The sequence below is a fragment of the Sitodiplosis mosellana genome, unplaced genomic scaffold (genome assembly GCF_009176505.1).
Source record: "Sitodiplosis mosellana isolate CC-2019 unplaced genomic scaffold, AAFC_SMos_1.0 Smas_scaffold_5, whole genome shotgun sequence".
In the NCBI taxonomy this organism is placed as follows: domain Eukaryota; kingdom Metazoa; phylum Arthropoda; class Insecta; order Diptera; family Cecidomyiidae; genus Sitodiplosis; species Sitodiplosis mosellana.
In genome coordinates, this window is record NW_022595248.1 from 3064102 (window position 1) to 3081145 (window position 17044).

The following is a 17044-nucleotide window of genomic DNA, read 5'->3' on the forward strand; positions in this document are numbered from 1 at the left end:
TCGCAAAGTAAAATTGACGTCATTAAAAACCGAATTGCAATCTATTTGGGTGAATATGATTATATCGGAGTTTTTTTTTTGGTTGGTTGAATATGATTTTCATATTTTAAGGAGGTTTATTTCATAACAAGTCATATTACTTTCATTCTTTATTGTGAATGAAATGCAATTCAAATTGAAACCATATTAATAAGGTCATATGACATATGAACGCGTGAGAATAAAAGACTGACGCTACCAGGTTTTTCGCAAAAGCGGGATAAAAATCAGTTGCACGCAAAAGAGACATTTCAAAAGGTTGCACGCAAGAGAGAAGTATATTGTTGTTGTAACCACGGCTTTAAAATTCAAAATAAAATTTTCCGTTTGCGTGTAACCTTTTGAAATGTCTCTTTTGCGTGCAACGAATTGTTATCCCGCTTTTGCGAAAAACCTGCTAGTGTCAGTCTTTTATTCTCACGCGTTCATATGGTCTATAGCTTGCGTCATTCTGTCTGGTTATGGTAGACAATACAGCGTTCTTCATGTTTCATAGCGCACGAGACACTAGATCGTTTCGCCGATGACGTTTCACGCCAATCAGTTGACTCAGTCATATTAACGCTAACAGCGGATCAGCGCGAGTGTTGATGTTTCTGTGAATTCGGAAAGAAATTGAGATGATGTAACATTCATCCAAGTAAGCAATCATCGTGGGAAATGAATAATCAGTTAAAATTATTTAAAAAAAAGCCGAATCTCGCTCAACAACTAAAACGTATGTACTTTCTTCCACCCAGCGAATACATATCGTTACTCATCATTCGTATTCCATCTTTTCAGCGTATTGCGTGGAATTTCCAAAAACTCCAACTTCGTCATACAATTTACGTTTTTTGACCTCATTCAAATGATTGTAAAATTCTGCGTAGAATCGATAAAGTGTGCGTAGGAATTTCATTCATGATTTAAACGAATATTATAAACCAGAGTTGGTCCGAGTAAAGAATTCAATTCACAGTAAAAATCCAACAAGTTCAGTTGATGTTTGCCATTTTTGCATATATTCTGGGAGATACGACAAAACAAACAACAATTAATTCAATTAATTAACGGTTCAAAAAAAAAAAATGTGGAACGAAATGTCAATAGCATAACGAACGTTTATATTTGTGCTGCTGATATCAGTATCATTTATTGGTATGTGAACAAATCGCGATTTCTTTTTGAGTCAATGTTTATCGTTTCACTTTTTCCATTTCCACGTAACCAAAGTAGAAAAAAAATTGTTATTAAATGGTGTGACATGAATAGATAATTTTGTTTTGAGCACAATTTTGATTTCCATTATTTCTCTCCTTCAACGTGCAGATGCGCGATATGTACGAAATCCAGATTACGTTTCTGTTGGTGTTGTAAATCATGGAAGAATTTGTTAAGTAGAATAATCAAACTTTGGACGCAGATTGCCGCAAGGAGTTTGAAAGTCAGTTATCCATTAAATTGATTGTGGACAGTGTTTATCGAAAAAAATTGACCGGTAAACACGAGAAACCTAACAAACAATTACGTAATGTAAATGAGACTTTCGCTTAAAATCCGAACGAAGTTGAAGAAGAAGTTTTGCTCCAAACATTTTTCTATTGGAGTTACCTTGATTCATACAGCATGTGCATTGGCAAATTGAACGGTATTCGGGGAATGATTCAATTTCAAACGTAGCAAAACAAAACGATTTCTTTGGACTTTTCTGGTGATGAGAAATACAGTCAACGGTCAGAAAATCCTGTTGGCGCTTTGACACCGGCCACAAGAATGAAAATGAAACCATTAGCCTCCACTCTAGGACATTTTAATTACTACTCATTCGATAGTGTTTGGAACAAGGGGCAATTCACTAAAAAGTTGTATTACTTTTTTCACGTTATATTACTTTTTCAGCAGCGTTGTATTACTTTTGAGTGATTTACCCTTGGTTTGGAACTACGAAATCGACTTAAGAATCAGTTAAAAATCAATTATTCGCGTTCCGACCCATTTAAAGTATTGCATTCCGAATTTGTGGCCAAAAATCCCACTGAATATAGTGGAATTTCTTGAAAATAACCCAAACTTTCCGCAGTCAATTATGTATGACAATGATGAACAGCCAGAATGGGTCAAGGAAAATGACACATTCATTCTGAAGTTAGTTCTGATGAGATTTCCAATGGCTGAGAGATTGTCGAGCTTCGAAGTGGAGACAGAGATTTTAGATAATGAAAAACGTTGATAGTTTGTTGTTATTAATGGCTCTAGTTCCAAGACGCACGATCGCTCACTGTATAAAATATGTGGAGAAAATCGTGCACGAGGGTGCATCTTGGAAACAGTGCCTAAAGACAGGAAATAATGTAGTTAAAGATTGAATAAATAATTTTAAACTAGAGTCGATAATGGGTGGGGAGGAAATAGAATAGAATAGATAAGAGATTGAATAATGACTGAAATACGAACTAAGAAATAAATTAAAAAGAGGAGATTTTTCTGACTACGCGATTAATGTAAGGTATTATAACGTGATGTATGATGTTGCTCCTTCAGCAAAAGGGTTGTTATTTGTAAACAACTCAAGTCAATTTATTATTTGCATTGCAAATTGATTTATTTTAAACTGAAATAATCTTTGAACATTGTACTGTGAAATAATGCTTCGACTGTGTTTAATTCGACATGTGGTAATGATATCTTAATCAAAGCAACATCATAGTCATGAAAATAACATTGAAAATGCAACTTCCATGAAAAGATTACAAATAAAAAATTTCAAGTTATTGCCAGTAATCGATGTGTTTAATTTTTATTACGTCTGTTACTTTGCTCACTCGTTGTTCATTCGTTGCACGACCAGGTTGTTAATTTGCTCTCTGGCGAGAACTGTTGAACTATGAATAATTTAGTACGAAACATGTCATTGTGAACGAGCCTCACGCTTTGCTCTCTGTGCGATAGCTACAGAACTGTCAAGTGTTCTACTCTCATTCGTTTTGTAAAAGCCGACTGAAACACATCATAAAATCATTCTCTTAATAAAGTTTTCTCATTATTACACTTATTATCTTCACCAGTTGGAATCAGCCGTGTAACCAAATACTGTCTGTTTTTCTTCATCTGTTTACTGATAATAATTCCAGCTTGATTCGCAATTAGGCAGGAGAATTAAAAAAAAAATGGCAAAGATCGGAATAATCACAACCATTGCACTTATAATTATTTTTGTGTTATCAGTTTCATTATCGATTGGAGGTAAGCCATTAGTAGCATTGAGTTTTGTAAGCTTCACATTAAACTATAGGGCACATTGGACCGATACATTTAACTGTCAAACAAACTATCAATTTCTTTTGAAACCTCTTCGAACAGCTACATCGGCAGAAACGAAGATTGAAGAAGGGATTCCCGAGACGTTTTTCGAAAACTTTTTGGATCCAACACATCCGCCAGAGGAGCCAATATTGAATTCATCGGATGAAGAAAGTGATTCGAAGTTTTTTTCAGAAGAGTTCACACAATGACGAGAAGGACTTACTGAATAGCGATGAACTCGAGAAAATAAAACTCAAAACTGTCTCACTGGACACATTCTGATTCTCACAATAAACAAATGTTCAAATAAAAAAGCGTACAAATGGTACATTAAAAGAGTTTCTGTTTACTTTGGCTATTTTCATTGTTTAGTGACTGTTTGATATTCGCCATTGCAAGGTCATCGTGAATAAAAGCAAATTTGGGAGTTTTATTGTTGAATAAATCAATGGATCGCAATCGACTATCGCTAGTATAGTGCATAATATTAAACACACCCATTCATTCGTCATTGTTTTCAAATTTGGCACGAAAAAATTACACCAAGTCTTAATGAGAATGGATGCGTTTAGTATTATGGTATCTGGCGTTGCTGTGCCCATTGACACGATACTAGCAATCGTCAAACTCAATCAAATTGAATTTCAAAGTAAAATATTAAAATAGAATACTAAGAAGCATTAGCTTCTAATCACGATTCGACTCTAGGACGAATTAAATAATAATGCAACGTTAATCTTTTGCAAAAGTTGTAAACTTTTCACTGAAAAAATGATCGATACGGCGATTAGCACACATGTTGTTAATCAATGAATAATTATGGAGATTCCCATAATTTTAAATGCGGGAATAATGTACAATTGAGTGATGTCCATCACAATGACCAAAATGTTGGAATTCATACGGTGGATTCGGATTTAGTAAAATCTTACCACATTGCTAGTGTATTACGTCGTTGTAATCAGCTCGATTGTGGCTTGACATTTGCAAGTAATGCCTGAAAGTTGGCCACAAGTGCGTCAATCATTTTACGTTTATTGACCCTGATTTTTCGAAATTTTGTATAGATTTCATTTAGAATCTAAATTTCATATCATGGCTGTACAGTGTACACTTCATACAGGATATATGCTTCTGAGATATGTAAATATAGGTTTGAATGAGCTCAGTTCGTTGATGAATTCCGATGACTTCAGTTGTTTTGTTACTTTAAACCATGTTTATTTTATCGCTTGTATGCGATTCAATTACTTGGGATTTATCCAACCATTGAAATAAATTCAACGCCCGAAAAAAAATTCATTTCCATTATCTGTAAATTTCAATCACTTTTATCCCGGAAACTGACTGGAATGATAACATTAACAATACTTTTTTTCTGTTTTTCATTCGTCGACATCATCAACCGATATGGAACTGAAAATGGTGGAATTGTCATTTCCTTTTCAATTTACATTCTTTTTTTCTTTGTGTTCAAAATGATAATTTCGAAAATGTCGACTGTGTGTTGATCGATTTCGAATGTTGCGTTCGTTTCGGTTAATTTGTTCTTTTTTTTCTGTTCCACTACGAATACGCGAATGGAAAGAGCGCCTGCACAATTTTTTTTTTTTACTTTATTTGATAGCAAATCATGGATGTGTTCATCAATTGACAACCAAGCTATGAGTGTAGACGTAGAGTCTGAACTGCAGAATGTGCCGAACAAATGAAGAAAAAAGTTCTACATGAAAGCCGTTGTAAGCAAAATGCGCATTGGAAAAGGTTAATCAACAGACATGAGAAGCTCAACAAATATATTTGAGTGATGTGGATGACGGTTTGCTTCGGAATGAAAACAAAAATAGCTTGTTCGGGGTTCCAATAATATTAAGTAAAATATTCAGTCGAAATCTATTTTTATGTGGGATTTGCTTGAATCATACAGCATGAAGTTCATGCCATGAACATCAGTAAATTGACAAGCTTTTCGGAGTTGAAGCTCATACAGTCCTAAACAAGTCAGATGCACTCAAATTTACTGAAAATAGACCACATTTATATTCGGTCGGTATATTAGGCAACCCACTCGTCCTATTACATCGTTAGTCAAAATTCAAATGGAATGAAGACCCTTATCTTTGTATCGTGTTCATTTCAATTACAACACAAACGATAATATTTCTACGAAATTAGTCTTTGCATTTAGTAATACATCTATTATTCACTTTCTACATGCTCTGAAACTGACATGCCTCTCGGAACTGCGGCCAAAGTTACCAATGATTTTGGATTTTCTCAATGGAACACTCGACTTCTTCACATTAATTAGAGATAGAGAACAAGATCAAAGCATCAAATTAAATGGAAAGCGCCTTTTGAGAGGCTTCCCATTGATTTAAACTTTTCAATGGATAGTATTCATGAATGCCAAGGTGGAAACTGGAAATTTTAGACAAGATGAATTTCGATTTAAACGCCCATTGGATTTATTTTTTTCTGAAATCCTTCGGGAAAATTAGAAGAAATTGGTTTGATACCACACAAAATACTCTAAGTGAAAAAACTTTTTTATTTTAACACAACCACGCATTTGCTTCATTCCACTCTCTCGACGTCATCCCATGTTTCTAAATGTACAAGGTATTATTTTGATTTTTAAAGCATCAACCACTGTCAAGTTGATAAGAATGTGAAATTGAAATTCCTTAAAGGGTTATCCCTTTATCATCGAACTTGAATTGAAGAATCGCAATTTACTTGGATATTAAAAGCAAAATATTTAACATATTCTATCACAAGATTCATCGTTGTGAGCAAATTTTCATTGTGATCAAACTTCAACGGCAAAATACGTGTCTTACACTACTTCCACTGTTCCATGTCCATCGTACAAGTTCGATGAGAGAAATTGGTGATGTACAGTTTGTTGTACGATGCTGATAGTATCATCATCTTTTACGACATAATTAGCGAAATCATTTACTTATCAGCGGTTTGTTGTGCTGTTCGGTTTTTTCTCGCAACTTTAATAAGTCTGGCCATTCACTTTTCGGTCGTTGCTTGTTTTACAATTTATTTTTTGCTCGTAGGAAAGGGCAATAAATTCATCGGACGAACAAACGAACGATTTAAATTACAATGTATCTATTTTAAGAACGGCATTAAAAGGCCGCAACAATTACTCTGGCCGTTAATTAGTTTGTTAATAGTTTGGCGTACATGCTCTCGTTACGAGATACTGGATGCTCACAATCGGTTTGCACTATTAATTTCTTCAAGTCGTTCCATATTAAACGAACAAATTAATTACAACTTTCTCTTTTATCCTGTTGAACAATTTTTTTTGTACAAAAGCCCATGAAGGCCGTCGGGCAAAAGCAACAAAATGTGATGAAAAAAGTGAATATACAGGAACGGTTCTATGGAAAAATGCGTCCTCTCGGTAAAAAGAACTTATTGTATATGGAGCGATGGTTGCTGTACTTCCATATGGGATACATAAATATGTGCAGCATCCAAAATTCTACGCCGTGAATAAAAAACTCTGTTATAATGTGAATAAATGAATTCGAAGTATATGCCGAAAAATGTCAAAGGTTAAAATATTTTGATTGAGTTGATAATAATTTGTTGAACGCTTTGTCGGTTTGAAAACATTTCGAAACGTCGAGAATATTCCATGTAACAATCCATTTTAATAAAGGGAGTTTTTTTTCATTCTCCACGAGAATGGTTGTTTTCGTGGTTTCAGTTTATAGCAACATTAGGAGTTGTTCAGTTGTATTCGCTCAACCAAAACAGATTTTGATATTTAAAACTCAAAGTGCAAATTCATTCTCCATATATTTTTCGTTTCCACAGAAATCAAGTGAAAATGAATCTAATATTTCTTCTATATTTATTCGTGTGTTTGATGTCAATATTATCAAGCGGTATGTAAGAGGCAGGCACAGAAGAGCATTTCATATCATCTATTTTGACGCATCGGTAGCTTTAAAAATTCAATTTTCAGTTTTCATGCTCAAAATGCCGACACACGCCAAAAAAAAAAACATTTTTATAGATTTTTAGTTTGGATTCCGTAGAAAAATTGGTTTCGATCGTGGAATGTCACTTATTTCATCAATATGTATATTCTTGTATACAAGACTGAATCTATCCCCAAAAAAAGAACTCACTGTATATTTTTAACCAAACTATTTTGGTTCCCTTTTCATTGGAGAATTTCCTCTTTTTTTTCGTTCCTTTGCAGATGCCCAAAAAGCTGAATCTGACTTGAATTTCATTGGAACACAAATAATGGAACAGTTTTTCCGTGCAAGAAATTCTACTTTGTCCACGGACTGCTTGCGTCAACTGAAGAAAAGAATCGGTGTTGAGTTCGTCGTCGAGAAAGTTTATCGCAAAAAATTAATCAATAAACATGAGGGGCTCAATAGACAATTGTACAATGTAAACGAAGCGTTTGCCCGAAATCCGAATGGTATAAAGCAAGACGTTCAGCTGGAAACATTTTTCGTAACGGATGCCACTGAAACCTACCGCATAAACATAAGCAAGGTTGAAGGGCTTATGGGTGCCTTTCAATTTCCATCCATACAAAATCGAAAGATTTTCGTGGTATTTGTCGGTTCAAATGAACTGTATTACTCTGTCGACAAACCATTGCGTCTAGCGACACAACAAATGAAAATTAAAATGGATCCAATGTCTTTGTGTCGTGTAAATTTTAATTACTACACTTTTGATAGTGTATGGAACTACGAAGTCGCATTTGAAATCAGTAATACAACAACGATACAATTTCCGTACAATTTGCAAGAGCCATGTCCATCGAAACAGTCGCCAAGGCTATCACTGAATGTGTGCAGCTTCTTCGCCCAAAATCTCAACTTCGTCGAATCAATTAATTATAACAACGAGCAACAAATACAATTGGAACATACAAATGGAAAGTATGTTTTGAAAGGCTTCCCATTGATTGAACAATTATCGAGTGCCGAAGTTGGGACAGTTATTTCGGACAAGGACGACCTTTGATATTTTCCATCGAATTCCGTGAATGAAACAATGTAAACAGTTTACAACATCAGCATATTTTAGAATAGAACCCATGAAGAAAACATGGGAAAACCCCCGAAGAATTCGAAAAAAAAATCTATTAACACACCTAAAAAACACCTAAAAATTGGAATCATGTTTATGTTTACTCTGAATATATATTGCACACCAGACATAAACAATTGTTATCATGTTTAGCTCAAATATTTGCTGGGCTATCATGACTTAACCTCTGCCTGAATCATCAACAACAAAAACAGTTCCGCGTGAATCAAAACAAGAAAATATGTATATTGACCGATTGCAAACTCTTCCAATTCCATTATATTTCAATCACTCAATAACAGAATGTAACATTTGTGATTTAAACTCGTTTGACTGCACACTTTTCTCGTGTAATTAAAATCGACCAGTCGCTACATGTTGTTGATTTACAGTACACAGTTCATATTTTTAGCTAGTTTAGCATTTTATTACAGTTTTGAAAAAAAAAAATCCGATTAGCATAATGTTACCGCACACACCTTTCGTTTTTGTCGTTTTAATCGCCGTTTTTGGGACACATTTTTGCGCTGGTGAGTTTTTTTTACAGGCAAAAGTTGAATTTTTCTGGATTTTACTTACAATAAATTGAAATAAGTCAAGAAAATTTAAAGGATTGAATTAGAAGCATGGAAAATATACCCAAAAATTCCATCTTTTCCTTTCGAAAATTCTGTTCTTGTTTAAAAGTGACTTTTAATAGAAGGAACAAATTGCACCTAAACTGAGAAAAGAAAAATGTTGTTTGTATTTTTTCCCGTTCATCAAATTTGTCCTTTAAATTTTCTTGAATCCGTTTTGATATTGTAAAATTCTTCTTTATCTCATTTTCTTTTGCCTTGTTCTCTTACTTTTTCCAAACTTTTGCTTTATCTCTTGCGTTTTCCTTGCAAAACAAAACTCTTTACAACATTTCCCTTTTTCTTCGATTCGAACTCAATTCGAATAGAGATTGGCATTTTTACGTGTAAATTCCATGGGAAGGTCTACGGTGAATTGGATGTGTTTGATTCGGGTGTAAATGGCTGTTCCAAGTGTATATGTGTGGAAACTCGAGTTTATTGTAACACAACACGATGCCCAGGAAGATCGACCGAGCCACCTACACTGATGCCAACTTTTCTGACCCATCCAACTAATCTACCGATCGAAACTAATTCTGAAGTTGACGACATGAATGTAAACGATCCAAAACAAGAAGTTGAAGAAGTGAATGTAATAAGTACAGAAGAAATTGCTTATCGGCCGTATCAATTTGGGTCTGGGCCCGTTTATCAAAATCGTGCCCATGTTAACATCCATCAATTCGGTAGTGGAGTTGATAAACAAAAACAGATTCAGTGTCCGAATGGAATGTGCTAAGATAATTAGTTTTTACAACAACAACAAAAAAACAGATGCATAGACTAATTGAAAAATATTTACCAAACAAAATCTAAACACAGAGATCAGGGTCAGGTGAAGTATACAAGAAATGTAAACACATTTTTATCAATAATGTAATAGCTATGGGAAACAGCAGTTGAGAATAAAACTTGAGCCAGTAAAATCCATTGAACTAAGAGATAAAATAAAATCAGAATCTCCGCAATTCGAAAGTGTATTCATTAATGGTATTAAAATGGAAAGTGGCCGTAAGTGATGAACATGAACACTTCGTTCATTTAGTTTGAAAGTTGAGTAATGCGTTCATTTTTAGCAGACGATAAATTTTCGAGTCACAAAATGGATTACTTGACTTTGATTTCCACTATATAGTGATTGTTTTTAGCACAAAGCCTTTGATTTTATATTGATGGGAATGGAGCTGGGTGGGGTAAGATTTTTCAATTGAAGCGACATGAATTTATTGAAGTGTTGGTAATGGGTGGATAAAGTGTTATTTGATTTGTTGCATTGATTCATGAAACTGTAATAAACATTTTATAGTCACATCATAAAATTGGATGGGACTGAGTGGAGTGCGTCGCTTGGACTTGGATGTGGTAAGGTGAGCTGGGTGAAGGTGAACCGAAACATCAATAATACCGAGTGTCGATATCAAATGCGACGATTTTCCCCATCCACTTTTCAAAGTCTGGCGTTAGATCAAAGACGTATGGGTTTACATGAAGTCATGGCAACTTTTTTTCTCTTTTCTAAGCCAAACATAATCTAGAAACCGTGAGCGTGCCGATGACGACAACGCCGCCGCCATTGACAGCCAAACAAAAACTCGTCGATATCATCCGCCGTTTTTTTTTCGGTGTAAACATCTCGATTTCATCACTTCGGATGGATCGACTCGGTGATGGTGTCGCGCCGTGAGACGATATGTGCATGTTTTTGTTCAACATTAATCGGATACGCGAGCCACATTTCCGATGCATTTGAAAAAAAGAACCAATATTTTGTTCGCTTTTACTAAATACACACACTTTTCAATTGAATGCGTTGCCACCGCATCACAGTCGCAATAAATAAATAAATCGTTCATTTGTGTGATGTACACAACCACACTATCGAACCAAGCCCGATTTTTATTACTTTTGTCACTCGGCACACTCATATCGACAATGTCGATATTCGAAATGAAATTCGATAAAACGAAGCGACAAAGTTCGTTTTGGTAACGGAACGGAAAAAAAAATACGTCCGTGAATTGGCCAGCTGTTTGTTAAATAATTTAGGTGCGGAAAATGAAGAAAATTTATATTTCTTACAAATATTTGTAAATAAATAGTCACGAGGCGTATGTATGGCCAGTGAACACATGAAAATCGAACAAATCATCACAACTCAACAACTGATGAAGTGAAAAAAAAAAGAAAAAATTGTTGGAATTCCATTTGCATTTATCATCTCTGTTTTGTTTATTCAATAATTTTGCAGCAGAGTGTGAATAGAACGAGAGCGAGCGTTTTTGTGCTTGCGGTTGCGTAGCATAGAAGCGATAGTATATATATAGACTATTTGGTTACATGCTGTCAATGTGTAGCCGAAATTAGAACAAAACAAATTAGCGGAATATTTTGAATGTCGACATCAGTCTCGTCTCCCATATGTATTGACGTTAAAATTTGTGACAATTTCGGGATCCCATCGTGCCCGCACATATCGCGACAACGACGATGTTGTCGAATATTTGTTTTTTTTTCTCGTGCTTTCGTTTCATTCTACAATTCCCATTAGTTTGAACGAGTTTCGTTGTTTATGTTTACTACACATCGTCATTTTATTGCTTCTCCTTCTTTTCGGGTGCTCTCCTTGTTCCTCTCACACCATTTCATTGTTCAGTCGTTATAGCATAGAAAAAAAGTTTTACAATAACATTCGTTCAAACGACACATAATCAAATCGCTAAAGAAAATGCAAACGGGCTCCCATTCTCGGTGGCTCGATTATGGGTTTTTCGAGTCGCAGTTTTTTCACATGTTTTTCTTCGAGCATATATGGGTGTATGTGTGTGTGTGTGTGCGTGTGTGTGAATGCGAAGAGCTGGAAAATTCGCTCCACTTATAGTAACATACCCGATTGCATCATGATGGCTTTTATTTGCAACGTTGCTGCTGTTTTCGTCGTTTTTTTTTCTCTCTTCTTTATCGTCGTTTTTCCATGGTATTCTTTTGCACTTTGACACAGAAACGTTATGTCATGTGAGTACAACATACACACAGACAGCATAAAAATTGTCATGATTCCAAAATCTAGAGCAATTGCGATCTTTATTTCATTCTCTATAAGTCCTGACCTTTTTTTTCCACTCGCTCTCAATCTCTTTTCTATCGATCTAAAGAGAGAGCTTTCCTTCTATACTTTACGAATTGTTTATCTATTCAGATGGAAAGAATCCTGTGTATCGTAGTCATACCCGAGCTGGAAACAGCCATATGCAAAGATGGTTTCACCATTTTATTACTGCTTGTGTATGGTTATTGATTTTAGATTGGAATAATTCAACAAATTAGAGAAGAAAAAAAAACACGGATCATACCGGAAAATGAGCACGAAGCAAGAAAATTACTATAAAGCGGCGTTGACAATGGTCGCCAAGTGTGCATACGACACGTATCGTATCGTAAGCCAGACAAGTCACCACACACACCGCCATCGCCGTTTCTTTCACTCACTCACATGCTCAACCATACAGAAACAAGTAAAAATAATGCTCTTTTTGAAATGAAAAATGGTGTTACGCTTGCACAACACACCCGGTTGGCTTTCATGGCAACACGGAAATGTATATACGTGTAAAAGTCAAAAAGTCGGTACGTGTGACTGCAGGAAAACCGAAATCGAATCATACGATACACACTCGATGGATATTTACACATGCAATTTCATTGTTACGACGTCGTTTGCAATATTCCTTCAATTTTGTTCGCTTGCTTGGTTCTTTTTTCGCTCGCTCTTGGTTCATTTTCATGTTCAAGAAATGGATTTTTGTGTGTGTTATAACTGTGCGATATGCAACTCCGACGATGAAACGAAACCAGGTTTAGCGTTCACACGAACGTAAAAAAAAATGAACAAATAACAGGCATTAGGTTCATGAACCCACGAAACGGTAAAAAAAAATGAAATGATTTTCAAGTCAAAATCGTTTATATCGACGGCTTATTCGCATCTCGAGCAAAGCTAGGCGAAATTATAATAATAATATTTTAGCACTTGGCAAGTGATTCATGTGTAAATGGCTCACGCAGCTCGGTGCCCTAAAAGCCAGAACATTGCGAGTGAGTCGCGAAAAAAAACGAACCGTAAAACGAGAATGTCTCGTTTACCAAATGCCAGGAACCTTTTTTTTTCTCGCCGAACGCGAAATAGACAACAGCAATAATTTTACTTTTCGCTCAATTCTTCTCATGAATTTTAATTTTTTTTTTCTGTTGCATGCTTCCTTCTCTCTTTTATTTATAGCCATGAGCTGCTTTTGTTGCAGTCAATGTGGCGTTTCTTTTGTTTTTGTTCGCTGCTCATGGCATACACTCGCAGAAACAAAAACGTTACAAATTGATGAGGCTCTTAAATTTTTTTTTCACTATTTGCGGAACATTAAATGCATGAGAAGAAGAAAATAATCTTTTTTGGTGTGATTTTTTCTTTCTCTCATTTGAATGGGCATACTCGGAATATAGCACATTTTACTTACCGCATCAAGAATGATGGCGTTTTAACGCAATCAAGTCAAGTTTATCTGGTATTCAAGATGATGACTCGTTTTGCAAACACACTCACTGCACCGTAACTAACGAATTCGATGGAATTCAATTAAATTTTCGATTTTTATCGCTTCTTCTTATTGTGTGCCAAAACGAATCGCAGAAAAATTTACTCATATTCAAAATCAAAAACCGATTTCGCTCATACTTTCGCCCAATTGCATTGCAAATTCAAAACAAGAGCAAACACGTACACCAATCTCAATTGCGATTGCATTAACAACGTAACGTAGAAAATGAAACGACGAAACAAAAAATTGAGCACTGGCAACAAAAAACAACAGGCACACACACACACGAACCAGTTGGCAAAAGCGATTTATTATCTCTCAATAAATGAGAGTGGTCTTGAACTGCTTTTGGATAAACTATTATTCTGTCTGTCTCTCGCTATATCATTTGAATCATGATCGAAAAAAATTGTTCAGCGAAGCGGAGAAAATGCATTCGAACAATGCGAAACGATAAGCACCCAAGATGACAAGATAATTCGCTATCGCAATTGTATGATTAGTTGCACTGCGAAATTGTATTGGCTGACCAAACACCACAAAAACAGCAGCACTCGTACAAAAATACACTGAAAAAGCGCAAATAATACTTTGCAACTCTGCCTTCCTCTTTCCTCGACCGAAACTTATTTCGAAATTTACACTTCACTTTCGATAGACGAACCGAAGTTCCGTTCTCATCTCATCAAAACTGAATACTCACTGCATGAAAAAAGCACTTGGATGCCGATTTTCATATTTCACAAAGACGTGTGGTGTTCTTTTTTCTGTATCCCTTTTTTTCTCTCTGTCAAATTTGCTATTTTTGTCATTTCGAGCGTTTGTGTTTGTATGAGTTTCTTTTGAAATTGTTTGCTGAAAAAGTGTGAGATGCTTCAATCGATGCCCGTCGATTTGTTTGCTTCACTTAAATGGGATATTTCGCTGAGTTTGACAGTTTGTTCGAATTTTTCCGTTTTCTCCATCGCTCGGATAATGTCTGACTGTTTGACAACGGCACCGATATGATTGTTATGAGTGGTGCTACTGCTGCTGCTGCTGTGGCTGTCGCTGTCATTGCCTCGTTTTCATCACATAAACAAGTCCATGTGTATATGCAGTTGCGTTGCCTGTTCGATGTGTTGGTGATGTGCGAGTCTGTATGAGTATGTATGGTATCGGCGATGTACCCCGAGTATGCGCACTTTCGCCAAACATTTTTCACAATTTTTATGTTTGTTTTTCTTTCCTATTCTTCCTTTTCATTTCGCTACCAGTGAGAGACGATACGGCGTTTCAATATATTCCTTCCTATTTATATATAGCACACACATTTGCGCGCCGCGCGCTCTATGAATGGATTAAAATGTTTTTGTTGTTTTTTTGTTCTTCTTCTTCTGTTCGTTGTTTTCGTTATCGTTATGTCGTCAATAAATGTCAATCCGGATCACTTGTTTTGGAACCCAGAAGTGCACGGAAGCATATACCGAATCGGTGTATTTATATGGTATTCAACAATGATTTACGAGTGAGTGGAATTGCAATGTGTTGCGGCGAAAAATTCCAAAATGCTTAGAACATTCAGTTCGGTTCAGATGAATGGATAGAAATGAAATTTCCGAATTTTTCACCTAAACGATTTGCAGATGCTCTCTCTCTCTCTCCTTCCCTCTCTGTCTGTCTTTTGTTTTGTCATTTGTTTAATAGACCAAGGTTCATTCCGAGTACTCTGCATGTTTGAGAAGAGCCATTCATAATTGGCGAGAAAAAACGAGAACTTTCTGCTGCTAATGGCATTTCATTGCGAATGGAAAGATGTGAGCCACCTACGTGCATAACAAATACCCGCTTCTCTCTATCTTCTTAATGGCAATGACAATGCATAGAACATACGTCATAGTGTCACTTATCTGCGAAAGTACAACAGACACCAAAGCATGTTTTTTTTTTGTTTTTTCATTGGAATTCCCTTGACGTGCAACAGCACTCACGACGACTGAATCACACTTGAAACAACAACGAAAGCAGCAACAGTAGCAGTAGCACCATTTATTTTGCTGCACATCCGATGCGATTGAATGTGAAAGCAAAATTGGATTTTCTGTGATTCTCGTGTGTGTGTTTGACGCAAACATGCGACATCAAGCGCAAATCGATTTTTCGATTTTCAAGTTCAATTAGATTGAAACAAAGAGCACATAATCGAGAACATGTTCCTTAATCGAACGAATTGTCGAATGGGTAATTCAAGAATATCGGTCGTAATCAATATTCAATTAATGCAACTTCTTCCGATATCGAGAGCTGACTCAATAATAATAAAGAAAAAAATAGTCCGACTTTGTTCTGGGGCAATGTTAATTGCAATTGCAATCCATTTGCATATGAATCATATCGTTGCAAATGCAAAATGAAGTGCTACATTTTCTCTTCGCGTGCTGCACTTCTTTTCTCTATTCAGAATCAATTCTGAATAGATTTTGCAAGCAATTTGAATAACATACATTATTCCTTCAATTTATGTGAATGCCTAAATGTCGTTGCGCTCGAATCTTCTTCATGAATAAATTCAATAGTTTTTTTTTATTGCTTTGTTTCTCTCTCTCTCTCTATTTCAATTGTTCTGATTTAATCCTAAATACAGATGGCTAGCTACCAAATATAGCGAGCAAGCAAAACGAAGATGAAATATGCATTTTTCTGTTTTTCATTGGAATTGCTCTCGTGAATTGAGGGCATATGAGAAAAATGTGGACGAATTTAATTTCGAGAAAAAATAAATAAATTCTGCAGCTTGTTTTTTATGCACGATAAACAAACAGCCAGTCAACGAATGGCTCAACAAACAAACGAACAATAACCCTATTCCACGATGGAAACATTTCAATTTGTTTGTGTACATGAGAGAGAGAGAGATAGAGATAGATACATTCGGAATAAATAGACTGAGTTTATAAATAAACAATCATATTTTATTCAGTAGAAACGATATCTAAGTTCTCGGTGTTGTTACTGTTGTTGCTTGGTTATTACCCAATATAAATCATTTGATTAGATTCATTTCGATTGGACTGGGTTGATTTCATTTGAGAATATTTTTTTTTGCTTCATTTTTTTCCGTTGTTGCAAGCATTCGAATCAAATTGCTCGGATGATTTCAATTCACGAGATGAAATAATTAGTTTTGAAGTAATGAAAAATCAATGCATTGAATTACCTGAGTTTTTGTATGATTATTATTTGAACTGAGTTCTGTGATGATGATTGGCATGTGCTTGACTCTTTTTTGACTCTTCTCTGCTTGATGATTCAACCAACGCGAACAAGACACACAAAGATACAAAGAGATTACCAGAAATGTCTGTGGGACACAAAGAAATCAAACATTTTAGCTCTGATTCAATTTTAAAAGTTTAATGACACTGATTGAACACTCAAGCACAC

The 17044-nt window shown here is 35.5% G+C and overlaps 2 protein-coding genes and 1 long non-coding RNA gene across 25 annotated transcripts in view; 2 read left to right on the forward strand and 1 right to left on the reverse strand.

Annotated features, from left to right (window-relative positions):
• The window catches only part of LOC129566807 (ATP-binding cassette sub-family G member 1), a 41764-nt gene that overhangs the window by 21863 nt on the left and 2857 nt on the right, over positions 1 to 17044 (reverse strand). For 3 of the 17 annotated variants that reach the window (XM_055443058.1, XM_055443041.1, XM_055443045.1), the window contains exon 2: positions 16818 to 16961. The gene's annotated coding sequence lies outside the window, so the exon portion shown is untranslated. Of the gene's footprint in view, positions 1 to 460; positions 636 to 1632; positions 1761 to 6167; positions 6782 to 13540; positions 14854 to 16817; positions 16962 to 17044 lie in introns of those variants that run through there. The other 14 variants (XM_055443053.1, XM_055443059.1, XM_055443050.1 and 11 more) reach the window with 10 other exon arrangements.
• On the forward strand, positions 2844 to 3660 carry LOC129566812 (uncharacterized). 2 transcript variants are annotated; one of them, XR_008687788.1, is made up of 3 exons: positions 2844 to 3007; positions 3087 to 3264; positions 3382 to 3660. It is a non-coding gene; the product is annotated as an uncharacterized LOC129566812 (long non-coding RNA). The 2 variants fall into 2 exon arrangements; XR_008687787.1 differs by having other exon boundaries at positions 2844 to 3264.
• On the forward strand, positions 6448 to 10918 carry LOC129566810 (uncharacterized). 6 transcript variants are annotated; one of them, XR_008687783.1, is made up of 4 exons: positions 6448 to 6561; positions 6661 to 7238; positions 7559 to 8942; positions 9359 to 10000. XR_008687783.1 is itself a non-coding variant. In XM_055443064.1 (2 exons), the coding sequence occupies exons 1-2, from the start codon at positions 7181 to 7183 to the stop codon at positions 8344 to 8346; spliced, it is 846 nt and encodes a 281-aa protein (XP_055299039.1). In that variant the 5' UTR covers positions 6950 to 7180; the 3' UTR covers positions 8347 to 10000. The 6 variants fall into 6 exon arrangements, 1 of the variants encoding a protein (XP_055299039.1); XR_008687784.1 differs by lacking the exon at positions 6448 to 6561 and adding an exon at positions 10339 to 10918 and having other exon boundaries at positions 7061 to 7238; positions 9359 to 10269; XR_008687782.1 differs by lacking the exon at positions 6448 to 6561 and adding an exon at positions 10339 to 10918 and having other exon boundaries at positions 7061 to 7238; positions 9359 to 10225.